The sequence below is a fragment of the Hypanus sabinus genome, chromosome 6 (genome assembly GCF_030144855.1).
Source record: "Hypanus sabinus isolate sHypSab1 chromosome 6, sHypSab1.hap1, whole genome shotgun sequence".
NCBI lineage: Eukaryota > Metazoa > Chordata > Chondrichthyes > Myliobatiformes > Dasyatidae > Hypanus > Hypanus sabinus.
In genome coordinates, this window is record NC_082711.1 from 70,536,316 (window position 1) to 70,562,608 (window position 26,293).

General features: G+C 41.9%; 1 protein-coding gene and 1 long non-coding RNA gene across 9 annotated transcripts in view; one reads left to right on the plus strand and one right to left on the minus strand.

The window, feature by feature from the left end:
* The window catches only part of LOC132395580 (uncharacterized), a 93,092-nt gene extending 88,172 nt beyond the window's left edge, over positions 1–4,920 (minus strand). The window contains exon 1 of the long non-coding RNA XR_009512676.1: positions 4,832–4,920. This is a non-coding gene — a long non-coding RNA (uncharacterized LOC132395580). The remainder of the gene's footprint in view (positions 1–4,831) is intronic.
* Positions 678–24,887, plus strand: LOC132395579 (retinol dehydrogenase 12-like). Of its 8 annotated transcripts, XM_059972386.1 has the most exons (8): positions 5,171–5,407; positions 9,426–9,530; positions 12,021–12,127; positions 16,214–16,369; positions 17,710–17,814; positions 18,305–18,514; positions 20,619–20,811; positions 24,363–24,887. In XM_059972386.1, the coding sequence occupies exons 4-8, from the start codon at positions 16,228–16,230 to the stop codon at positions 24,463–24,465; spliced, it is 753 nt and encodes a 250-aa protein (XP_059828369.1). In that variant the 5' UTR covers positions 5,171–5,407; positions 9,426–9,530; positions 12,021–12,127; positions 16,214–16,227; the 3' UTR covers positions 24,466–24,887. The 8 variants fall into 8 exon arrangements, with proteins under 8 accessions (XP_059828370.1, XP_059828366.1, XP_059828369.1 ...); XM_059972387.1 differs by lacking the exons at positions 5,171–5,407; positions 9,426–9,530 and adding an exon at positions 678–784; XM_059972383.1 differs by lacking the exon at positions 9,426–9,530 and having other exon boundaries at positions 5,167–5,407.
* The last annotated feature ends 1,406 nt before the right edge of the window (positions 24,888–26,293 follow it).

The following is a 26,293-nucleotide window of genomic DNA, read 5'->3' on the forward strand; positions in this document are numbered from 1 at the left end:
TTTTATTGGCTAAGAATAGTTGAGAAATGTCCTGTGTTCCCATTCATTGCTCCATGAAACAGCAATTTCAGAATGTCCATGTATAATGCTGAATTCTTGTCTACACTCTTTAAGCCTAATCCACTGGAAACAATCTTTTAAACTATTGTAACCTTAAGTTACTTTAAAATTAGTGCTGTGATAAAATACAGAAAGCCAAAGTGAGTTTTTAATGGGGCATAAAGCTATAATTTTGGCTTAGCAAACAACTTTAAAAAGAGAATACATATGTGGACTATAATATTTTCCTATGTATATTCCAAAATATAAGATTTTTTAAAAAAGGCATTTTATTTGTGACATTTTAATTTCCTAATGTTTTATTTGTTCCAATGTTTATTTCAAACATTAGATAATGTTTGCAAATGCAAAAGCTTTTGGGGGTAATGAAAAGGCCATCTATAATGCCTGTAACACACACAAAATGCTGGAGGAACTCAGCAGGCCAGGCAGCATCGATGGTAAAGTGTACAGTTGTCATTTCAGGCTGACACCCTTCAGCAGGATTGGAGAGAAAAAGGATGAGGAGTAATTTTAAAAGGTTTGGGGAGGGGAGAGAGACACACAAGGTGATAGGTGAAACCAGAAGGGGGAGGGGTAAAGTAAACAGCTGGGAAGTTGATTGGTGAAAGAGACACAGGGTCAGAGAAGGGTGAATCCGATAGGAGAGAACAGAACGTTATGGAAAAAGGAAAAATGGAGGGAGAAGCACCACAGGAAGGTGATGGACAGGCAAGGAGATAAGGTGAGAGAGGGAAAGGGGGATGGGGAATGGTGAAGGTATAAAGTATGTAAAAGGTTAACATGGTCTGCAAGAAACTGCTGATGATCAACCGATGTGCTAATCTTGCTATTCAATGCTGAGCAATATTTCTTCTTGTAGTTAGGCAGTTAGTGGTCCAAGGCCCTTGTCTCATCGTGCAGTCATGCATAGATAAGATCGGCTCCAGACTGTTTTGTTAATGAGTCACTATATCTATGCTATGATTTTGTCTCTCTCATGCACATAGATAAAACCAACTCCAGCCAGTCCTGTGTGGGGTTATCTGAGCAACTGTATCTATCCTGCAAGAGGAACTGCCAGTTAGTTGGTGGACCAAGCAGGACCAGTCACAGTCTGTTCCTGTTTCAGCGACTAACCAAGGTGCCCCAGAGGTGTTGAATAAAGGGTTTATACTTATACAGTCTCTGAGTGAGTTCATCCATATTCGACTTCCACAAAGGAGATGGGGTTGGAGTATTACCGGAAGTTTGAGAAATCGATGTTCATACCACCAGCATGGAGGGTACCCAGGTGGAATATAAGGTGTTGCTCCTCCAACCTGAGTGTGGCATCATCACGACAGTAGAGGAGGCCATGGATTGATTGGAATGGGATGGGAAGTGGAATTAAAATGAGTGGCCACCGGGCGATCCTGCTTCTCCTGGCAGATGGAGTGTAGGTGCTCGACAAAGAGGTCTCCCAATTTACATCCGGTCTCACCAATATATAGGAGGCCACACTGGGAGCACTGGACACTGTATATGACCCCAACAGACTCACAGGAGAAGTGTCACCTCACCTAGAAGGACTGTTTGGGGCCCTGAATGGTAGTGAGGGAGGAGATGTAGGGGTAGGTGTAGCACTTGTTCCACTTGTAAGGACGTGCCAGGAGGGAGATCAGTGGGGAGGGACGAATGGACAAGGGAGTCGCGTAGGGAGTGATCCCTGCAGGAAGCAGAAAGTGGGGGGGGGGGGGGGGGGAAAGATGTGCTTGGTGGTGGAATCCAATTGGAGATGCGAAAGTTCTGGAGAATTATGAGCTGGACACAGAGGCTGGTAAGGTGGTAGTTGAGGACAAGAGGAACCCTGTTCCTGGTAGGGGTTAGGAGGATGGGGTGAGAGCGGACGTGCATGAAATGGAATAGATGCGGTTGAGGGCAGCATTGATGGTGGAGGAAGGGAATCTCCTTAACTCCAGAATGAAAAGCCTCACACTGCGAGTAGATGCGGTGGAGACAGAGAGAAGGGAATAGTGTTTTTACAAGTAACGGGATGGGAAGAGGTATAGTCCAGGTAGCTGTGAAGATCTGTGCACTTACAGTAGACAAGCAGACTCCAGAGATAGAACCTGTGAGAATCAGAAAGGAGAAGGAGGTGTCAGAAATGGACCAGGTAACCTTGAGGGCAGGGTGGAAGTTAGAAGTGGAGTTAATGAAGTTGACGAGCTCCACATGAGTGTAGGAAGCAGCACCAATGCAGTTGTTGATGTGACGTATGAAAAGTGGGGGATGGACACCAGTCTAGGCTTAGAACCTAGACTGTTCCACGTAGCTAACAAAAAGGCAGGCATAGCTGGGGCCCATGTGAGTGCCTGCGACTACAGCTTTTGTTTGAAGGAAGTGAGAGGAGCCAAATGAGAAATTATTAAGACAAGTTCTACTGGATGGAGTTGAGTGGTAATGGAGGAGAATTGAACGGGTCGGGCATCCAGAAAGAAACAAGAGCTTAGAGGCCTTCCTGGTGGAGTATGGAGGAGTATAGGGTCTGGACATCCATTGTGAAAATAAGATGATCAGGCCAGGGAACTTGAAATCATTGAAAAGATCCAGAACTGGGAGGATAAAACAGTTGAGGTATGCAGATACAAGTTCAGTGGGGCAGGAACAAGCTAAATCTATGGGGCTACATGGGCAGTCATATTTGTGGATCTTGGATAGGAGGTGCAGGGCCTGGGAGCTAGGAGGTTGGTAGCAGTAGATTGGAGATCCCCAGAGCTAATAAGGTCGGTGATGGTGTGGGAGACAATGGCCTGGTGCTCCTAAGTGGGGTGCTGAAAGAGGGTTAAATAAGAGAATTGTTGCTGGGCCTCAGCACGGTAGAGGTCAGTTCACCAGACTACTACAGCACCCCCCTCATCTGTGGGTTTGATGGATTAGTGTGGAGGGAATGGAGGACAGAGCGTTTGCAAGGTTGGACTAACAGAGGAGGACTGTTGAAGTCGATATGGTGGATGTTCCGTCTGCAGTTTGCAATGAAAAGGTCCAGAGCAGGGTGTCCAGGAGGAGGAGGGTTGAAGACGGGAGAAGGGTTATTGGTGCGGGGTGGAGAGTCCTTGCCAACGAAATAGGCTCAGAGATGGAGGCGGCAGAAGAAAAGCTCGGTGTTGTAGCAGGTGTAGAACTGACTGAGGTGTGGTGCAGGGGAACGAAGGTGAGGCCCTGAGGACAGAACGTTCTGCCTCAGAGAGAGGAAGGTTGGAGGGAATAGTGAAGACATGGTGTGGATGAGAGCTGGGATCAGAAGGGGGAAGAGGGTTGGTAGTGCCTGAGGAGAGGGAAGGTTTGGGGATGGTGAGGTGAGAGGAAAATGGAGTATCCGAGGGAGGACCCAAGAGCTGGCGGTGGGACCTGAGAGAGATGGGATTGCGGGCATTGGTGGGGGTTCCGGCAGCAGCACATGAAGACCCGGCCTGGAGGTCAAGGCTGGAGTCAGAGTGGGAGGTTGCACAATTAGGGCTGATGCTACTCCCCACATTTCTCTTGAAGTTCATGATCATAGAAGATGATGATTCCAGTTGATTTTTCTGAGGGAAATCAGTTGAGGACTGCCTTGCTAATGACCTGCAGTATGAGATCCTTGTAGAGTTAACACAATCAGATTCCAGTTGGCTGGAAACCCAAGAAGAATTTATTCATCATTTATGCCTGAAAAGCATTAGATCTTTTTCCACAATCAGATTTGTCTCCTTTCCCAAAGGTTGTCTTACAATATTTTTGAAATACCCTGTCTTGTTCTCCGCTTCCCAGAAACAAGAGATGAGATTGGGAACTTGTGACTGAGGTTCCTCTCCCCTAAGTTCTGGAACTTCAGCCGAGATGTCTGCTCCTTTCAGTTGGTGCTGCTTTCAGTTGACTTGTGGCCTGCTTGGCTTTTTGTTGGCCGAGAATGACAGTGAGACTGGAAATGGATAATTTACTGTGGGCTGGTGTGCTAAGGCACATCAACAGCCAAGAATTGTTGGCCACTGATGAACCATCCCCCCACCATCCCACCTGTACGTAGGGTATGTCAATCAGCTGGTCTCACACAGCACCAAATGGATGGCAGACGTTGCTCACAAAGTTTTCTGAGGAGTTTGTATGAGTAGGCTGGGTTGCAGGATGAGGAACCAGGAGCTGGGGAGTTAATGACAAGTCAGGGCGGGGGAAGAAATTGTTGAGTGGGGGGGGGTGGTTAGAGGAAGGTGAAAAGGTAGTGAATTGAGAGGGGTGGGGGACCCCAGGCTGGAAATCCCTTTCAGGGCCTTGTTCCCTTGTGTTGATGCCCATAGCAGCACCTATGCAGCCCCAAAGTCACCATCATTAGCTGCCTCACCTCCTACGCACAGCCCATAGAACATCAAGGACTGGAAAGGGAGAGTGGACAATGGTGACAATTTGGGAAAAGGGTCTAGGATTGATAGAATAAGAAGAAACAACTCTGCAGGAGACAGGGAGGAGCCTCAGTGGGGGAGGGGGAAGGAACGGCAAACAATTGGCAGGGCATCACCCCAGGGAGTGGGGCATCAAGGGATGAAAGGAGAGAGACTGAGAAGCGGGTTTGAGAGTAGGAAATACAGATTGGGATGATCAAAGGAGTCAAGTTGCATGCTGAGATACACCACTATATACATCCACCTAAGGGTGTACTTTAATGTCCACCTGATCTCTGTCCCTTTGGACTCCCTTGACAATGGTCCAAGGTCCCACCCAGTCATGCCAAGCTAATTATCAACTGTTTATTCTCCTCCATAGAAGCGGCCTGGCTTACCTGGCTCCTCCGCTGCCTGTACCAAGGGCTCGGTGTTGGCCTGGGCTGCTCCCGGTCGTGGGGCTTTTGAAAGGCTTTGGTCGGGGGTGGTCGGGGGTGGTGGGGGGGGGGGGGGCGGGGAGTGATGTCTCTGTAGGCAGAAACGCCGACGCAATCAATAGGGCAGCTCCCCTCCCCCGATCCACACACACAAACACTGTTTTCACTGTGGTGACCGCCCGCTTGGTTTATGCAATAAAGAATGTTTTGTACTTCGCCACGAGGTCAGTAACAGCCAGTTCTTTGTGACGGCCTGCAAACAATAATAAACCCTAGCGACCAACGAATATTACACCATTTAGCTGGAAACAAGCCGCAGCATAACGTAACAGAAATCAAACCCACTGCTCGCTACCCGTTTGGGGAGTAACTGAGCACCGGGAGCCGCCTCACTGCGGAATCGTGATTGGCCAACCGAGCGGATCGGTGTGTGTAACCACTTCTCCAACTTCCGTGGTGCCACCGTAAGGAACTACTCACGACAAGATCACCAGAAAAAACCGGTCAGAGACAGTCTGCCAGCATGGGTGAGAACAGGTAAACGGGAGTTTGTGCATACTTTCACAAGCCCACCCGCACTGTATAGCTGAGACAGTCTGCCAGCATGGGTGAGAACAGGTAAACGGGAGTTTGTGCACACTTTCACAAGCCCACCCGCACTGTATAGCTGAGACAGTCTGCCAGCATGGGTGAGAACAGGTAAACGGGAGTTTGTGCACACTTTCACAAGCCCACCCGCACTGTATAGCTGAGACAGTCTGCCAGCATGGGTGAGAACAGGTAAACGGGAGTTTGTGCACACTTTCACAAGCCCACCCGCACTATATAGCTGAGACAGTCTGCCAGCATGGGTGAGAACAGGTAAACGGGAGTTTGTGCACACTTTCACAAGCCCACCCGCACTGTATAGCTGAGACAGTCTGCCAGCATGGGTGAGAACAGGCAAACGGGAGTTCGTGATCACTTTCACGATGAGCCCGAAGTGTAGCAATGGGAGTTTGTGCTCCGCATCCCAGTAGCATGAAGTGTGGGAAACCATGAAAATAACAGACCTCGCCAACTTGTTGGGTTGGCTAGCAAAGCTCTTGAATTTGAAAACCAACTTACTAAATCTCTACTTTTTTCAGCGTCTGTTACTTTCATAAGTTATTTGCACGCTGAAAGGGTTTTTTAATATAAAAATTGTTATTGGTTTTATATCTCCTAGCTTTTGACAGGCTCAGTGGTAGCACTTTTGCTCGTAATTCGGTAGTTAGTTGGTTCAAAACGAGCACATCAGGCCTGAAACACTTCGCATCGATACTGCCTGCTGACAGCAGTGTTTTCTGTGATGGCACTAAGGCTGGAACCTGGTGTAAAACAAAATGACTGGAGGAACCCAGCAAGTTAGGTAGAGTCTGTGGAGGGACGTGAGCTCTGTAGGTCTAGTGGAGCTTTCTCTGTTGTTTTTTTACGCAGTTCAGTTTAGTTTTCGTACTGTGTCATGTAAGGTCCTGAAAAACGTTGTCTCATCTTTACTATGTACTGTACCAGCAGTTGTGGTCGAAATGGCAATAAAGGTGACTTGACTTGAACAGACGATGTTTTCAATTGAGACCCTTTATCTGGACCTGGGCTAAAACCTGGTCTGCTAGATTTGGCTGGAGAACTGATCTTGAAGCTGAGATTTGAAGCCAGGGTTTTTCTGCCTGTTCATTTTGTCTCAAAACCCAAACTGGTCTCTGAGTTGTGACTGTGTAATTTTTGGGCAGCTGTTGGAGGTGAGGAAGATCTATTCCAGCACCTCCCAGGGGGTGGCTGATGTACGGGGTATATAGGGTGGTTTAGGATGTGGCACACTCCAGTTAGAATGACGTCTGCTGTGTTGCTCCATGTCAGTTGAAATGGTCATTGACTTCTTGAGAGATCACACACCCATTTCAAGTTGTCTGATACCAGGGTTTCCTTTGAGCTTGAGGGCAATAAAATCATTATGAAGAGATTTGACAATGTCCTTCAAGCTCAAACAGTGTAAGAATAGAGTCTAGCAGTAGCTCAGTGTGAAGCATGTGTGTGATGTGACCCACCCACAGAGCTAGTTGGGTAGACTATAAAACTGCAAAAGGAAGAGCCCCTTCAGCCCAGGATATTGTGCCAAACTAATTAAAACAGTGATGAAAGGAACAACTAAACAAATCCCTTCTGCCCCCATAACATTTGTATTCCTCCATTCATGTGCCTACCTGGAGCCTTCTTAAACACCTCTTTTGTATTTGTCTCCACCATCACCCCAGCAGTGCATTCCAGGCACCCACCACTCTTTGTGGATATAAAACAAAATTTGTCCCCCATGTCTCCTTTCAGCTTAGCCCTTCGCCTTAAATGCATGTCCTCTAGTTTTGGCCATTTCAACTCTGAGAAAAAAGTACTGGCTGTCCATGCTGCACCTCTTATAATCTTCTATTGTGTATCCCCTTGGCTTCTGCCTCTCCATGAAAAACACAACCCATATCTGTCCAAACTCTCATTGTAAGCACGTGCCTTTTAGCCCAGGCAGTAACCTGGTAAATCTCTTCTCCAAAGCACCCACATTTTTCTATAATGGAGGGGTCAGAATTGGATGCAATTCTCCAGATGTGGCATCAGAGCTCCATGGAGTTATAGCATAATGTCCTTGAACTCAATGCCTTGACAATGTGATTGATGTACTGATGTTAGCCTTGGGCTAGGACACTAATTCACCTAGTCTGATGACAGCCAAATTTGAGAAAGATTCTTCCAGTTAAGATGGCGTACTGAACGTGTGCAAGTGCTTTCTGGTAGGCAAAAAGTTAAGAAGTCTATCTAAAAGTACCTTTTCTGTGGTAAATTGTGTTAAATGATTGCCACAAACAGTGAAGGGGCAAGCAATGGTGAGGTGAGTTTGGGGGGATGAGCAGTGATGATGTATTGCAGAATCGTTGCAGATGGAGCTCTGATGCCAGTACAACAGGCACACTCCAGTGAGTTAGTTAGGATGAGTTAGTTAGAGTGAGTTAGGATTACTCGAGGCACCAAGAAGAGAAGTCAGGGCTCAGGCAGAGGTGATATGTTGTCCATGCAGCTGGCCTGGGTGCAAGGTTGGATGGCTCTGGGCTCTAAGCTGTTTTGAAGAGCTTAAGAATGGCTTTGGGCTGGGTGGTGAAATCTGGGCCTGGTGCAAGTTGCCAGGCGGCGTGGTCTAGGCCTGGAGCCTTTCACTACAGTGGTGTCCTTGATCTAGCGAGACGTACAATCCTCTGTTTACACAGTTTAAATACTGGCCCAGATCAGAGGTGAGAGCCAATTTTGCTTGCTTTCCATGATGTTCACTCTTCTCTCCAGGAAGTGGAACCTTTTGCTGTTCTGTTGTTTGGTCAACTTGAACGCCTGTCCAGATAGACTGAGACGCCAGGGTGTTGGGAGCCGGGGTGACAGATGATTTCGCTCACTCTCTGTGATGCTGACTCCCCACTCTCTCTTTTTCTATGGCACTGAGGCTATGAAGACTGCCCCGGCTGTTATGAACTGATAAGAATATGATATGCCAGCTGATATGACCTGATATTGGCTGGGGTTCAGACCTGAGGACTCAGGTTTTGGTTCAATTTGTAGTTGTTCACTCAAATTGTTTTTTTCTCGCTTGAGTATTGGGTGTTCATCTTTATTTTTATTTTTATTATTTTCTTCTTTATTTGGGTTCTTTTGGGTTTCTTGTTTTGTGGCTGCCTGTTAGCAAACAATGACTCAGCATATGCGACAAAAGAAAAGAGTGAGCATTTCACATTGATAACTTTCATGTAGAAATTTCTTTGGAAATATTATCAACTCTGTTGCTGTCTCTGCAGAAGCTATATGGGCATTTCCAGCATTTATTGTTTTTCAATTGAATTTGCAGTGTCTGCAGCTTTTTGCTTTTGATCAGTAATTTAAGAGATGGAGTGTTTTATGTGACTGATACAGATGGAATGGGTCAAAATGGCTTCTGCCTGTACTGTATATTTTCTGTGATATTATTTAGCACCTGGTCATTTTCAGCAATACATTCTCCACACCTTCTGGTAGATGAGCCAAGAGTCCCTACACAAATAAGTTTTTTGCAGCTTTCAGTCTTGAAGCTATGTAATGATGTTCAAATGAATGGTTTTACTTCCCCATGCTGTGAGGTGAGGGCCTCTGTCGGTCAGAGTTGACCATGGGTATTGCATTGATGTGGATATAGTTGCAAGGTAGTGGAGGTTTGAGATCAGAGTTTTTCTTCTCTTAGGTAAGCTGCCAACCATTGAAAGCCCCATCTGACCAAATCTTACTGACCACTTTGATTTCTACTCCAGGAAAGTGAATTTGAATTAGTTTAGTTCTTTCTGTACTGTACCCACATTGCACTTCCTACAGGAAGTCAGATTAAGTTCCTTTCCAAATCTGTCAGTTTTCAGGCTGGATGTCTCTGCGGTGTCAATGTCTACTGAAAATGCAAACAATGTGAAATTTTTAAAAATTGCATATATTAGCAGTTTTCTCTTCCATGCAACGCAAAAATCTGTTTCCTCGTCTTCAGATCTTGTCTGGTGAGGGAGTGAATCTGCTTAGAAACAATTGAAAACCAAAGAATTGCAGAAGTTGTAAAACTGAAATAAAACAAAATTCTGGAAACACTTAGCAGGTGAGAGAGCATTTCTGGAGAGAGATAAATTTAATGGTTCAAGTTTAAGCCCATCAGAAATGGGGATATGAGAACATAAGTTTGTTTTGAATTGTTGAGATGGAGAAGAAACAAGCTATTTATCAACCAGTTAGATGAAACGTGTAAAAACTTGTTGCAGATCAGAATTATTACTGAGAGTTGAGTGCAGAAGAATGTGAGAAACCCTCAGCAAATTGGACAGCGTCTGGGGAAGAGGGGTGACGGAATTTTGATTGCACTTGAGTAATTTGCAACATAACTGTTGAGTTCTGATACGATTATAAAAATAGCTGAACTTTTGAGTTTAGTGTCAAATCCTGAAGACTGCTGTCTTCTCATATGCAAGATAAAGAGCAATTCGTCAAGCTTGTGTTGATCGTGGGTCGATAGATGGGATGGAGAATCTGTGCTGAAAGCTTGGAAGTGCACAGTCCGTTGTAGATAAATTCACAATGTGGTGGCTTGATCTGCATTTTTGTTCCACCTGTGTAAAGGACCGAAAGCAACACACCAGGCTGAATGATGCGTAAGTAATCATAGCTTTACCATTTGGGTCCCTTGATGGGAGCAGGTTGAAGAGTAGGGGTTACATTGGAAAGTGCCCTGAAATTTCCAGTTTAAGAGGGCACAGCGATGACTTGCTGGCAGCAAACCAAACTACTAATTAATCACCCTTTTTTTTCCAAAGAAGATCAATGCAAACAATAGATTGCCCCTTGCCTTTCGGGCGGCACTGAGATTTAGAAATCCCTGTATGACCTGCATTTTAGCGGTGTGATTTGAAGTTGCAGTTTCATATTGAGGGGGAGGGGCCCAGGCCCAAGAGAAGGGAATGGCCTGATGTTTGGCTGCTGGAGTGGGCTTGGAGGTGGTTTGAAGCAGTAGAAACAAGCGCCGTAGAACCTGGGCCCAAGAGCAAGGAAGAAGCTGACATTTGACCAATTTAAGTGTCAGGCCAGATTGGAAAGGTCAGATATGGGCCGACTCAAGATGGCGTCCCGAGCCCGGGAGTGTAGTAAAGCAGCAGAGTCTGGGTCTGTGAGTGAGGATCGACCCACGCCGCTGCTTGGCTGATTTTTAAGTGCCAGGCCTGATTGAAAAGTTAGGATCTTGGGGCTGGAGGTGACAGATGGGCTGGTGTTCAGCTTGCTGCTCAGCAAGGTTTACATGTCTGCACTGAATTGAGCCTAGGGCCTGCAACTAACAGACTCCTGGATTGGATGCAGTAGTGACTGGCTTCATGGCCGTGGACTCTAGTGAACTTCAGTCCTGAATGTTATTTGCTTATGCTTATTGTTTGCACAATTTATTTTTGTATGTTGGGTCTTTGTTTTAATGGGTTCAATTGAGTTTCTTTATTCTGTGGCTGCCTGTAAGGAGACAAGTCTCAAGGTTGAATATAATATAGTACTTTGATAATAAATGTACTTTGAACTTTAAACAGGAATGGTTTGTGGACCAGAGAGAGTTGAAAAAGGACAGTATCTTTTGAAGGCTGGGAAGTCAGGGATAGATGGTGTCTAGTGATAGAACCTCACTAAAGGTTGCGGAGAAGCAAAGTGGCGTTACCTACTCCCCATTTTGTTGGAATGTCACATAACCACAAAGGAAAGTCAGAATGTCCCTTGAACTTGCTTCATTATTCAGTGAAGATTATAGCTCAGCATTTGTATCAATAGTACTCTTGCTTCAGTTCCCATAATCCTTCTGATCCTCAGTACCCAAAAATTGATCAGCTTTGCCTTAGAATAAATATATCAACCACATATTTATTGTCCTTGAACACCACACAAAAACAAATCTGTTGTCTTATTTAGTATTTCATAATAACATACAAAATGTGATTATGAATCGGATTAAATAATCTGCCTGGATAATAGATTTGACTCTACATCTATTTAGAATGTGGAACGCATAACAGTCAACAGTTCTTTGGTATTACTGTGCAAATTTATTAAAAGGGCTAAAAACTATTTGGAGACTTTGATATTTAGTCATGTGCTTCAGCACTGTACTTTCAGTGCAGAATAGCAAGTCCAAATGCTCATTATAATTCCCAAGACTGGAGCTGACCCAGGCTAACGCTGGCATGCATGTTCTGATCTACAGATGCAAATTAACAAGTAATAAAAGGTCCATTGTTTTCTAATGAATATGTGGAAGTTAACGGGTCACTTTCGGTTGGCAGCCATTTTCTGCTAGGTTGCTGCAAGGATGAATGCCTGGGCTGTTTGCAATCTATATTAATATCATGCATGAAGGAATGGGTGTATTTCATCTGTTGGCAATACAAATTTAAGTATATAAGTAAGGAGTAAATGGGGTGCAGAAAATTGTAAAAGTGTACAGACATTTATTGAGCCAGGTCATGAAATAGGGATGGATGGGAGAAACTTTTAAAGAATATTGGAGTATTACTATTTTACCATGATTTCTGTGTCTCCCCACCCCCCCTCCCTGCATCAACAGAGCAAATGAAGATTGGAAAACGGTTAGACTTGATGGAAAGACTGTAATAATAACAGGTGCAAACACTGGAATTGGCAAAGAGAGTACAAAAGAGCTGGCAAAGAGAGGTACAAAAAACTTCACTGTCTTCAAATTCCCTGGTGTAATGGTGGTTGTATGCCTTAAGTTTTCTTACCTCAAGTTAAGTTGGAACTTCGTCATTGGTAGCTTTTTTTTCAGTTTCAAATGTGCTATATAAACAAAGTGATGTGAGACAAATATTTTCAAGGAAGAAGCACATTAAATTGGGAGGAGCAGGAAAGAAAGCTGCAAATTTGCATAAAGTATCAGTTTCAATCAATATTTGAAGACTTGTAATAAGTGGATACACTACCATTGTTTGATTCAAACGTAATCTACTTGGTGCTTAGAAACATGGTGAAGCATTTGTGTTCAGAGCCACTCTGCCATCCAATGAGAGTGTGGTAAATTGTTTTTTTCACAATATAATGTTCCTGCACTCCCATCCATACATATATTATTTTATGTTTAGAAATGTATCTATCCTCCTTCTTAAATTTTCATCTTAGTTTCATCTTAGTTTAAATCTTAGTTTCTGCTATTTCTCTGAACCTGCTGTACAGGTTCAGCATGCTCTGGAGAAATTTCACCTTCTCACAGATGTATGTTGTTAACAGTATTCTAAGAGTAATATGGCATTCTCGAACCCATCCCCAGGTGCAATAGCCTCCCTGAACCCATCTTTCATAAGAATGAGGAAAATGGGCAGGATTAGACCATTCAACCCATCGAATCCACTCCACCATTTGATCATGGCTGTTTTATTATCTCCTCTCAAACCTATTCCCCAACCTTCTCCCTGTAACCTTTGATACCCTTATTTATCAAGAACCAATCAATCTCTGCAAGTTCACCCAATGACTTGGCCTCCACAGCCATCAATGGCAATGAATTCCTCTGGCTAAAGAAATTCCTTCTCATCTCTGTTTTAAAACTGTGAGCTAATATTGAGGCTCTATAAAACTTTGGTTTGATCGCACTTGGAGTATTATGTTCCGTTCTGGTCACCTCCTTAAAGGAAAGATGTGGGAGTTTAGAGGGTGCAGAGGAGATTTACTAAGATTAGAGAGCATGCCTTGTGAGGAAAGATTGAGTGAGCTGGGGCTTTTCCTTTTGGATCTAAGAAGGGTGAGAGGTGACTTGGCAGAGGTGTATAAGAAAGATTAGCTTTATATGCCGTGTGTACTTCGAAACATGCAGTGAAATGTGGCATTTGTGTCAATGACCAGCACGTTCTGAGGATTGTGCTGGGAACAGCACTGAAGTGTCACCATGCTTCCTGCGTCAACAAGTATGCCCACAACTCACTAGTCTTTAGAACGTAGGAACTCCTCGCAGACAACAGTGGGGATTGAAGCCGGTCTGTGGGTGCTGGCACTACGAAGTGTTGCCTGAACGCCATGCCGCCGTGCTGCCGTTACAACGATGAGAGCCGATGAATAGAGTGGTCAGCCAGCACTTTTTTCCCAGGGTGGCAATGGCTTATGAGAGATCATAATTTTAAGGCGATTGGAGGGAAGAATAGGGGGGAAGGCAGAGGTTGTTTTTTTTCACACAGATTGGTAAGTGTGTGGGATGCATTACCATGGGTGGTGGTAGAAGGGGATACGTTAGGGAGATTTAAGGGATTCATAGGTACGTGGAAAGAAAAATGAAAGTGTGGGAGGGAATTAGATTGATCTTGAAGTGGGTTGAAAATGTTTGTAATATTCCATGTTCTAAAAAGATGTCCTTCTATTCCAGGGCTGTGTCCTCCGGTCCTAGACTCTCCACATCCACTCTCTAGGCCTTTCAGTATTCAGTAGACTTCAATGAGATTCCCCCCCTCCCCACCATTCTTCTAAACTCCAGTGAGTACAGGCCCAGAGCCTCTCAACCCATCTCCATTGCCAGCATATTCTGTTCTTAGATAAGGGACGCAAAACTGTTCAAGGTACTCCAAATATTGTCTGACCATCGCTTTACAAAGCCTTAGCATTGTTTTCTTGCTTTTATATTCTAGTCCTCTTAAAATGAATATTAACATTGCTTTTGCCTTCCTTACTACTGACTCAACCTGCAAGTTAACCTTTAACGAAGTGTGTGGTCCTGCACTAGAACTCCCAAATCCCTTTGCACTCTGATTTCTGAATTTCCTCCATTTTTAAAAATAGTCTATGTCCTTATTCCTTCTATCAATGTTCAGGGTCATATGCTGTATTCCATCTGCCACTTCTTTGTCCATTCTTCTAATCCATCCAATTCTTCTTACATACTCCTTGCTTCCTCAGCACTACTTGCCCCTCAAACTATCTTTGTATAAACTTGGTCACCAATCCATTAATTCTGTCATCCAGATCATTAACATACATCATGAAAAGTAGTGGAACCAACACCAAGCCCTGTGGAATGCTGCTAGTTAACTGGCACCCAACAAAAAAGACCCCTCTTAGTGTCATTCCTTGACTTCTGCCAGTCAGCTAATCTTCTCTTTGGTGTCTTTTCTGTTAAGGCTCAAGCTCTTATTTTGTTTAGCAGCCTCATGTGTGCCACTTTGTCAAAAGCCTTCTGAAAATCCAGGTAAATAATATCCACTATCTTCATGTTTATCATATCTGTTATTTCCCCAAAGTATTCCAACAAATTTGTCAGACAAGAATTCCCCAAGTACCTCAAAACCTCTTCCTTAATTATAGATTCTAACACCTGCCTTCCTGTCTTAAAGAATGGAGTGACATTTGCAATTTTCCACTCCTCTGAAACCATTTCAGTATCTAGTGATTTTTGAAAGCTCTTTACTAATGCCTCCACAATCTCTTCACCTTCCTCTTTCAGAACTCTGGGAAGTAGTCAACCAACCTTTGCTGCAATCCTTCTGTGGCAGCTTCCTTTAGGTTAAGAGATTCTAGGTGTGATTTCACCAAGGCCCTGAATAATTGTTGAATTACACATAGCATTCGTGTAACACTATTACAGGATATGGAACAATTGCAGATCTGGTGATAAATGGCAGACACACTTTAACCTAGCCAAATGTGAGCTGTTGCACTTTGGAAGATTAAAGGTAAAGAGAGAGTGCACGGTTAGTAGCTCCCTTAAAGTAGCTACAGAGTTTGGTAGGGTGGTAAAGATGGCATCCAGCATGCCTGCTTTTTATTTGTCAGGGCACGGAGTTCAACAACCAGGTAGTTACTTTGGAGCTTTATAAGACTCTGATTAGGCCACACCTGGAGTATTGCATTCATTTCTGGTTGCCCCATTGCAGGAAATAGGTGGAGGCTTTGCAGGGGGTGCAGGTGAGGTTTACCAGGACGCTGCCTAGATCAGATGGCACATACAATAAGGAAAGTTTGGATAAACTTGGATTGTTTTCTCTAGAATAGTGTTGGCTGAGAGGAAATCTGATAGAGGTTTATAAGGTTATAAGAAGCAGATGAAGACAGCCAGCATCTTGTTTATCAGTATTAAAATGCCTAATACTAGAGGGCATAACTTAAGGTGGGAAAGGGGTAAGTTCAAAGGAGATGTGAGAACCAAGTTTCTTTTTAACCAAGTGGTGGGCACCTGAGAAATACTGCTAGAAGTGGTGTTAGAGGCAAATATGATAGAGACATTCAAGAGGCTTTTAGATCGGTAGAAGGATGTGCAGAAATGGAAGGATATGGACATTGTGTAAGCAGAAGGGATTTGTTTAGTTGGATATTCAATTACTAATTTAATCTGGCACAAAATCTTGGGCCAAGTGAAGGGCCTGTTGCTGTGGTATTCTATGTACCTCAATGGCACTCAGAGCATGTGGCTCTTGGGCAGTTTGGTGTTATTGAAAGCAGTTTAAATATGATTAACAGGGGCTGGCATCTGAGTATTGATTCAGGGGAGAGGAAAACAGACTGGAAGTAGCAGACAGATTGATTTTTTTTGCTTAAAGGCAGGAAAGCAAACAGAAAATAATATATCTGACTGTTTAATGGATATACTTAAACACCAAGGAGCATGATGAATAAGGCATATGAGCTGAAGAAACAAATCCAAGGAAATATGATATTTGGCTGTTAGTGAAACATTATGCAGATTTGGCAAGAATTAGTTTTGTTTCTGTGAGCATTTGTTTGTTCTGTTCTCTCATTTGCTCTTGTTTATGTTTGTGTTTATAGGAGCCCACATTATAATGGCATGCAGGGACACAGAAAAAGGAGATGCTGCGGCTAAAGAAATAATAGAGGAAACTGGAAATTCTAATATAGTAGTGAAGAAACTGAATTTAGCTGCTATCAAATCTATTCGAGAGTTTGCAGAGCAAATCAACAACGGTACACTTTGTTTCCAACTGCAATACTTTTATTTTGGTTCATGTACAAATGCCCCTCCCCCCACCCACTCCTCCTGGGGTCAGAAATGAGAAGATCCCATTGTTTGTGGTATCTGTTTGGAATTGTCGATATTAGGGTGAAGTTGTTAACAACAATACGTGATCTTGGAAGCGGGGCTTCATTGTACTAATTATTCATTGCAGGTGCCTGCCTAACCACCTAGCACAGGAGCATCAGCACAAGTACCAGATCCCCATCTTTCAATGTGGCCTGAAGGTTGGCTGAATACAGCGGGAGATTGGTGTCCACAGCTTGGGGGTGTGTTGTTAAGACAGTTAAGGCTGTCTTGGAGCAGCTATTCCTGTTTCTACCAAGCTGTTAGAAATATCAGGTTCAAACTTGTCCCTGTTTACTGGCATTGTTGGAAAAATGACTTTTTTTTCAGTGAATATACCATTTTTAGGCTAATCATTTAGATAGCATTTTTGTTCATAGTTACTTTGTCCAGTGGCTGAGAAGGCAACTAAGAGTCAACCAAATTGGCGAGCATAGAATTGTATGTAGGGCAGGCCAGAGAGGGTGACAGATCTCTTAAGGACATTAGTGAAGCAATTTGGTAGTTTCGTGGTTTGAATGACTATATTCCAGATCTTTAGTTACTGTGAATTCCCCAGCTGCAATCGTGGAATTCAAATTTGTGATTTTGAATCAATGGTCCTGATGCTTGTTTGCTCGTCCTGTCACTTTGCCACTGTTCTATAGCATTGTTTAGCCAGCTGGTGGCGTAGTGGCATCAGTGCCAGACTTCGGAGTGAAGGCTGCTGAGTTCGAATCCAGCCTGCTCCCTTGCATCCCTTGCATGCTTTCCATCTGTGCTGGATTGAGCGTTGAGCTAACAACTCGGCCTCATAAAAATAAGAAAGCCGCAAACTGGCGGAAAAAAAGCCGTTATGATGGTGTCTTGATGACTCCACTCAGAGTTAAGGGCTTTCTTCTTCTTCTATAGCATTGTTTAGTATTGTGTCCATTATTAACAACTTGTCACAGGCCAATTATGAACTGAGCATACTAATTTGAACTTGGCACACAGAAGGTAACCCGATGAGCCACGTTGAGAATGACTTTCAAAGCACACTTTTGAACAAACAAATTAATCTTCTTGTGTACTAATTATGTAGAGATATACAAGAGCTGACTGTCATTTAGAAATTTATAATTTGTGTTTGAATGCTACATGGGTAATAGTGTTGAAAAAGAGTAGTATTTTCTATTACATTGAACATGTTATATTTGCACAATGAAGTCATGTATAAGATTTTTTTCTTGTATTCCCCTCTCAGAACAACAGCAGGTTAACATTCTGATCAACAACGCTGGGGTAATGATGTGTCCTTATTTGAAAACGGAAGATGGCTTTGAGTTACAATTTGGAGTCAATCATTTGGGTGAATTTAACTACAGAAAATCTATACTTTGTTCTTTTTCTGTAATATTTTGCTTCTTAGCAATTTTCTTTAAAAACTTCATAAAATAAGCATTATAGATTTGCAGTTAAGTGTTATTGACAGAAAGTTAATGTTTGATTATTATTGTGTCTGTCTTCTCCCTGAAATTATATGTTTGTTTCAGATTTGTATGAAATATATTTTGAATAATTTGGGAAAGATTTGAGTTTTCACTTCTATGGGGAAGCTTTTAAAACATTTCAATGATACAATTCCTCTGACTGAGAATGTGAAGGGGCTGAAAAGAAATACGGTATTTACATCTTTTTTTGGAAAAAGATGTAAAGTCATTGCCAAGTACCAAGAACTTGAAGAATGCTTGTTCATTTAGGAGAGGGAAATGAAAAACTAATTTGGAAGCTCCTGCTGGTGTAAGGATTTTACATTTCAGCTTGTCACAATTTAAAACATGTTTGCCTTTTTTTTCCAGGTCACTTTTTGTTAACCTATTTACTAATTGATTTGTTAAAACGATCTACTCCTGCTCGAATCATAAATGTCTCTTCAACGGCACATAAAATGGGAACAATTCAGTTTGACGACTTAAATAGCGAGAAGAGCTACAGCTCAATTAAAGCTTATGCACAGAGCAAACTAGCCAACATTTTATTTACAAAGGAGTTGGCTAGAAAACTTGAAGGTAAAGTTAAATTTTATGCTTTCAGTAAGAAATACCTGAATTTTGTAATAATGAACCCCATCGTGTAATGTGAGTATTGTTTGCATGTAACACCAGTATCCTGTAGTAATACAAATTGCAATGATAATTCATTTTTTTAAAGATCTTTTTTAAAGACTACACTTTGCAAAGTCTGCTTTTGATATTTGTGAAACATTTATTCATTGGGTATTTAAATTTGCAGCCTTCATTTTGGAGATGGAGATTGGTAGTTGGGAGGTTGTCTAGCCTAGGTCTTTCTCCCTTGGAACATAGGAGAATGAGGGTTTATCTGTACCTCTCATAATTTGAAGCAATTCCATAGATAAAGTCTAAATTAAGGGGCATCTGTTTAGAGTGAGAGGAGACAGATGTAAATGGAACCTGGGGGTCAACTTTCATGCAAAGGATGGAGAGTATTTGGAAGGAGTTGATGGAAGATGTGGATGAGTCACATAACAATAGCATCATTTAAGAAGCATTCGATGGACATATAAAGGGAAGGAGCTGAGAGGGGTACAGGGTGGATGCAGGATATTGGGACTAGCTGGGTGGCTACAGTGGTTGGCATGCACTCACTGAGCTATGGGGCCTGTATTTAAGTATGATGTACTGTTCTTTGGCTGTGTGTAATATTGTTGTTACAATAAACTCTCAAATACATTATTCAGTGTTTGCTTTCCATGTTCAAAACATAATACAATGCAGATCAAATCCAACTCAAAGATGGGCATGTTGATTATTTGAGTTTTGTTTTGGAAGTTGATTCATGATTGGGGAAATAATACTATCGGATCTGCACAGGTATAAAACTCTAAACTCATTCAGAAGTTTTATATTGTAAAATTTATTTTGTGCACTTCAGTATTTACAAAAACACTTCTAATTATTGATTCAATATAGATACTTTATGATAACCAGATTTGCAGGATTCAATTAGAATACTGATAACTTCTGATATGTATGACATTTAACTGCAACAGATAAATAATATTTGGACACAAATGTAAGTTGTCCGAATGAATTGTCTCAGCCCAAAATGTGGACTATTTATTACTCTCCATGGATGCTGTGTGACCTGTTGAGTTCCTTCAGCACTTTGTGTGTGTTGGGGTGATTATGTTTTGTAGGTGACAGAAATTGGCAGAGTTATGGATAGTGAGGTGGGCTACTAAAGGATACAGTAAGAGTTAGGAAATTGTGGTTGGAAAATGGGAGATCATCTGGAATAATGCGATGATGTTGCATTTTGGGAGCTCAGATGCAAGTGAAGAATATACTGTAAATGGCTGGACCCTTCGAACCATTGACAGACATAAAGTCCTTGGCAAGATTGGCAAAAAATCTGAAGACTTCTAAATTGCTAAAGAGCAGATCTTTTCAATAGGCCATAAAGTTAAAGACTATTCAAGCACTGGAGTTTATTTCTGAGGGATAGAAATGTGAAAGAAAAATAATGTTAAATTTATAGTTTTGCTTTGATCATTACTGTACATATCTCTAGCCCCTGTTATATAAAGATATTTAAATTGGAGAAGGTGCACAAAGTAAATTCCCGGATGATATCAAAACTGAGGGGAAACTTGAAAATGAAAAATTGCACAGGCTATAGTTCTTTGAAAATAGAAATAAGAGGCAGCTTGATGGTATTTTTGATTGAGTAGACAAGAATTTGTAGGGAACACTAAATCTGGGGCAGAGAATGCAAAATAATTGATAAATAGTCATTTGGGGAACATTTGTATCCTAATACTGATTTTAAAAATATATTGTACTATCTGAAGAAGTAATTGAGCCAAATTCCATAGACATTATGTGAAAATCTAGAGGGATATGCCAACAGTTAGCTGATGAGAAGTTGGAGAAGACTTAACGGAATACCAGCATAGAGCAAAAGAACCAAATACCCTTTCTCAGAGTCATAGAGTTTGTGTAACTCTATGACTCTAGGTAACAATTTTAAATTGTATTTCTGCACTTTTTAGGCAAATGAAAAATATGTATTAAAAGTAATATACTGTATAATGGCAATCAAGGGTGTGTTATAATGTCCTACCATGTGCACTAACTTCACTTTTCCTAATAGGAACAAACGTGTCAGTCTTTGCTTTGCATCCAGGCGTGGTCAGAACTGAATTAGGCAGGCATTTGAATCCAGTAACCCGGTTTGGGTTGTCATTGCTGCGACCTTTCACCAAATCTCCAGAAAATGGTGCCAAAACTACAAATTATTGTGCTGTAGCGCCAGGACTGGAGAAAGAAACAGGACAATATTTCAGGTAGATGCAGAATGCAAATAGTGTTTTGTTGTTTTCACTACATCCCAGCTTAAATTACAATCAATTATTGAGTCTCTTGAAAGTTCAGAGGTGAGTAAAATCTCCATTTTGGCAGGGGGAGGGGGTTGTGGAGGTGGGGTGTAGGTAAAGGAGAAAAAAGTGACAGGACTGAATTCTTTAACAATGTAGTTGAAAGGAGGGTGTGTTGCCTGGGATTCTGGAATGATGGAACAAATTAGGGATTAAAGCCATTTCATTTCAATCACTGGATCAAAGCAACAAGGAAAAATTGCAGTGTTGATTGTATACATGGAAAGAATTGATGAGATCATGAAACAATTGGGATTTAAAATTTGATGTTAGAGTGTTTTAATCAGAAGAGATAAGTGGATGGAATAGGTTGCACCGAGTTTTCAATAAATTGAAGTTAAACGAAATATGGCAAGGTAATCTAGAAGATCAAACTGATGATTTCAATAAAAGCTGTGAAGAGATTAAAGTAAACCATCTTGGTGATTAGGATATGAGGTCTTTACCTTGTCTGGATCAAAAACAAACTCAATATTTTTCAGTTTGTCTTGACTAATACCATTGCTCGAGGAGGTGTAATTGTTTACATGTTTGTTTTCTCAAGAATCTGGTTTGGAAAAATAGTTCAAAAATTAATGGAACCTGGTTTAAAATTGGCACCTGCTATAAACCTGCTGTTCGACTTTCATTTGAATGTTGCTGCTCTGCATACTTTGTAAAATATAATTGGATGGACCAATATCTTATTCAGTATTACAGCTTTCGGGTATATCTCGTTGTCAATGGTGGAAAGTATTTCTGATATATATGAAGAAGGATCTGGTGCTTCCCAGTGTATATGACAAATAAATTCTTCTCTAGCTTCCAGCCAGGTACAGGTGTTGATTTTAACCAACATTCCGATGTCAAACTCTGCCGTCTTCTTCAGGGATGATGCCTGGGCATGTCTGGTCTGGTGGTATTTATACCCCTGGCATCTGAACCATCGTTAGTCCTCACCAGGTTTCTGCTGACCCACGTCATTTACAATCAAATTCCTGTTCTTACTTAGAGCGAGACTTTTGTCTTTGTTAAAATTCTTTTCCTCTAGCTTTACTTCAATGGTCTCCTTCACCAGCCAGTCCTGAAAGCCATCGGTGTGAAAAATGGACAGAAGTCTCGGACATGGTGTTTATCGGAAACCTACTCACACAGAGTTGTACCTCAACAATACCAGCCACCATCATACCTCACAATGTAGAATGGTTCTTTCTACTTTGATTAACCCTGCAAAAACTATTTTGAACCAGAGAGTCTCCAAGAGGAAATAGAACAACTACACACAACATCCTACAGAATGCCTACAAAGTGAAGGAAATCAGTCGGGCCCTTAAAACGGCTGACAGAAAAACCCAACAACGAGGAAGAACCCATTGCTACTGCCTATCTTCCCCATATTTCCACGGTTTTTGGAAGGATCACCAGGATCCTGATGTAATACTGGATTAATACTATCCACAAACCTGTGAGGAAGCACAAATCACAGTTTATACAGGCCGAAGATAACCTGGGACTCAGGACAGCTGGTGTTCATAGGACTCCCTGTAAATGTGGAGCAGCATATATTGGCCGAATGGGACACACATTAGAAACACACATCAAGGAGCACAGGAGGTGTATCTGGTTGAGTTACCCAGAGAAATCAGCAGCAGCAGAACATTGCATTTGCAATGGCTATAGGATTGCCTTCTGCAGAAACCTGATTGGATGAGGACTAACCAATCAGGAAGGACTGACAATGGGGGTATAAATACCTGGTACCACTGGACTAGACATGCTGAGGCATCATCCCTGATGAAGATGGCAGAGCTTGTCATCGAAATGTCAGTTTAAAACCGATACCTGCACCCAGCTGAAAGCCTGAGAAAAGTTTATTCATGATATACAGTGCCTATATTCACTCCCTTGGAAATTTTCATGTTTTATTGTTTTACAACATTGAATCACAGTGGGTTTAATTTGGCTTTACAAAGTGATCTAAATTAATTACAAATATAAGACTCAATTGATTGCATAAGTATTCACTCCCTTTTACCAAATCATCACTGGTGCAGACAATTGGTTTTAGAAGTTGTGTAATTAGTTAAATGGAGATCAGTGTGTGCAGTCAAGGTGTTTCCCAAATTATAGTCGTAAAAATACACCTGTATCTGGAAGAATCAACTGTTAGTGAGTCAGGAATCGCAAAAGCTACTCCTTGAAGACAAAAGAACACTTCAAGAAACTTCAAGAAAAGTTATTGAAAAGCACAAATCAGAAGGTGGATACAAGAAAATTTCCAAGTCACTGAATATCCCTTGGAATACAGTTAAGTCAATCATCAAGAAATAGAAAGAATATAGCACAGCTGTAAATCTGCCTAGAGCAAGCAGTCCTCAAATACTGAGTGACTGTCCAAGAAGGGGACTAGTGAGGGAGGCCAAGAAGAGACCTGTGACAACTCTGGAGGAGATACAAGCTTCAGTGGCTGAGATGGGAGAGACTGCACATACTACTGTTGCCCAGGTGCTTCACCAGTCATAACCCTATGGGAGAGTGGCAAAGAGAAAGCCACTGTTGAGAAGAAACTCACGTGTAATTTCAGCTAGAGTTTGCCAGAAGGCATGTGGGAGACTCTGAAGACAGCTGGAAGAAGGGATGAAACAAAAATTGAGCTTTTTGGCTGTCAGACTAAATATTATGTTTGGTGTAAACCAAACACTATCTCATCAAAAATATACCAACCCTATTGTGAAGCATGGTGGTGGCTGCATTATACTGTGGGGATGCTTCACTGCAGCAGACCCTGGAAGGCTTGTGAAGGTAGAGATAGAATTCTGCGAAGTACAGGGAAATCCTGGAGGAAAACCTGACGCAGTCTGCAAGAGAACTGTAACTTGAGAGAAGGTTTGTTTTCCAGCAAGACAATTACCCCAAGCATAAAGCCAGAGCTACACAGGAATGGCTTAAAAACAACAAAGTTAATGTCTTGGAGTGGCCAAGTCAGATTCCAGACCTCCACCAAATTGAGAATTTCTGGCTGGACTGGAAAAGAGCTGTTCACTCATGATCGCCATGCAATCTGACAGAGCTTGAGCGGTCTTGTAAAGAAGAATGGGAAAAATTGCAGGGTCTGGATCTGCAAAGCTCATAGAGACCTATCCACATAGACTGGAGGCTGTAATTGCTGCCGAAAGTGTGTCTACTAACTACTGACTCGAAGGGGGTGAATATTTATGCAGTCGGTTATTTGGTTTAAATCACTTTTCTGTTTTCACTTTGACAGAAAGGAATCTTTTTCTGTTAATCATTGTCAAAAAAAGGCAAATTAAATCCACTGTGTTTCAACATTGTAAAACAATGAAACATGAAAATTTCCGTGGGGGGGGTTGGGGTGAATACTTCATATGTGCACTGTATAGGGTTATGAAAAATTAAATCTGTTCTGTTTCATACACATCAGAAATTTCAACGTGTGCTTTTTCATTTTTTTCAAAATCCAGTGACTGTGATCGTGCACCATGTTCAGCAGCTGCCTGCGATGATGAAACTGCAAAGAAGTTGTGGGAAGTAAGCTGCCAGATGCTGGAAATTGACTGGCAGTGAGAAATTAATATGTTACGTATCAAGCTCAACTTATTTGTACTATTTCAATTGGCAAAACCTGAGCTTGTATCTGAATAATAGAATAACATAAATTTTGTCAATAGTTTTTCTGAAGTATGATAATTCTTGTGATATTTACATTGTTTACATTTATAAACTCAATGTAGGCCATATACTTGGATATAAACAGCTTTGTTTCCTTTTATTCCTTCAGTCATAATTTTAATGTTTCTTAAAAATTGTACATTTTCCTTATATCCAACACTACTGACCTTCCCTGCTTGCATTAATTTGCCATTTTGTAATGCTGTATTAGCATAAATTGAATAAATATAATATGACATATTGAACTTATGGCTTTAAGATGTACAATTGACTGTATCATCATCTGTTTATGTAGGAGTGGAATAAAAAATTCTGGACAATTACCTAGCTGTGAATGTGCTTGTGTTATCCTCAAATAGAGATAGTGGTTAGCAACACTTGATTTATCACCAGGTTTTGTGGTTGAATAAGGAAATCTTAATGGAGCATATTTAATGGCACATACTTAATGGGGTGAATATCAGACTGCCAGAAAATGACTATGGAGAGGTAGCAATTGAGGCAGTGTGGACAGAGAAATGGCAGATGAACTTAATAAGTATCTTGTGTCACTCCTTACTGCAGAAGACACTAGCAGTATGCCAGAAATTCGAGAGTGTCAACGGGCGAAAGTGAATGTCCTTGTTATTACTAAGCGGAAGGTGATTGAAAAGCTGAAATCTTGAAGATAAACAAGTCCAGATGGACTACACCCAGGTGTTTCAAGGAGGTAGCTGAAGAGACTGTGGAGGCATTAGGAAAAATCTTTCAAGAATCACGAGATTCTGGAATGGTTCTTGAGGACTGGAAAACTGCATGTCAATCCACACTTTCAGAATGGAGGGAGGCAGAAGAAAGGAAGTTTCACACACAAAATGCTGGAGGAACTCAGCAGGACAGGCAGCATCAATGGAAAAAAATACAATCGACGTTTCAGGGTGAACCCTTCTGCAGGACTCATTTGTTTATGTAGGTTCGGCCAGAAACATCGATTGTACTTTTTTCCATAGATGCTTCCCTGGCCTGCTAAGTTCCTCCAGCATTTTGTGTGTGTTGCTCGGATTTCCAACGTCTGCAGATTTTCTCTTGTTTATTTGAAAGGAAACTATAGGCCAGTTAGCCTGACTTCAGTGGTTGGGAGAACGTTGAAGTCCATGATTAAGGATGAGGTTTTCGGGAACTTGGAGGCACATGATAAAGTAGGCCAAAGTCAGCACCTTTTTCTGAAGAGGAAATCTTGCCTGACAAATCTTTTGGAATTCTTTCAGGAAACAACAGGATAGACAAAGGAGGGTCAGTGGATTGTTTATTTGGATTTTTGGAAGGCATTTGACAAGGTGTCGCACTTGAGGCTGCTTAACAAGTTAAGAGCCCATGTTCCAGGAAAAGTACTAGCATGGATAGAAGACTGGCTGACTGGCAGGGAGCAAAGAGTGGGAATAAGGGAGGCCTTTACTGGTTGGCTGCCGGTGATTACTGGTGTGCCACAGGGGTCAGTGTTGAGTCTGCTTCCTTTCACATTTAATGTCAATGATTTGGATGAAGGAATTGATGGTGTTTTGGCCAAGCTTGTGGGTGATATGAAGATAGGTGGAGTGACAAGTAAAACAGGAGGTCTGCAGAAGGACTTGGACTGGAACAATGGACAAAGAGTGGTAGATGGAATATAATGTAGGGATGTTCATGGTTATGCACTTTGGCAGAAGGAATAAAGGCATGAACTATTTTCTAACTGGGAAGAAAA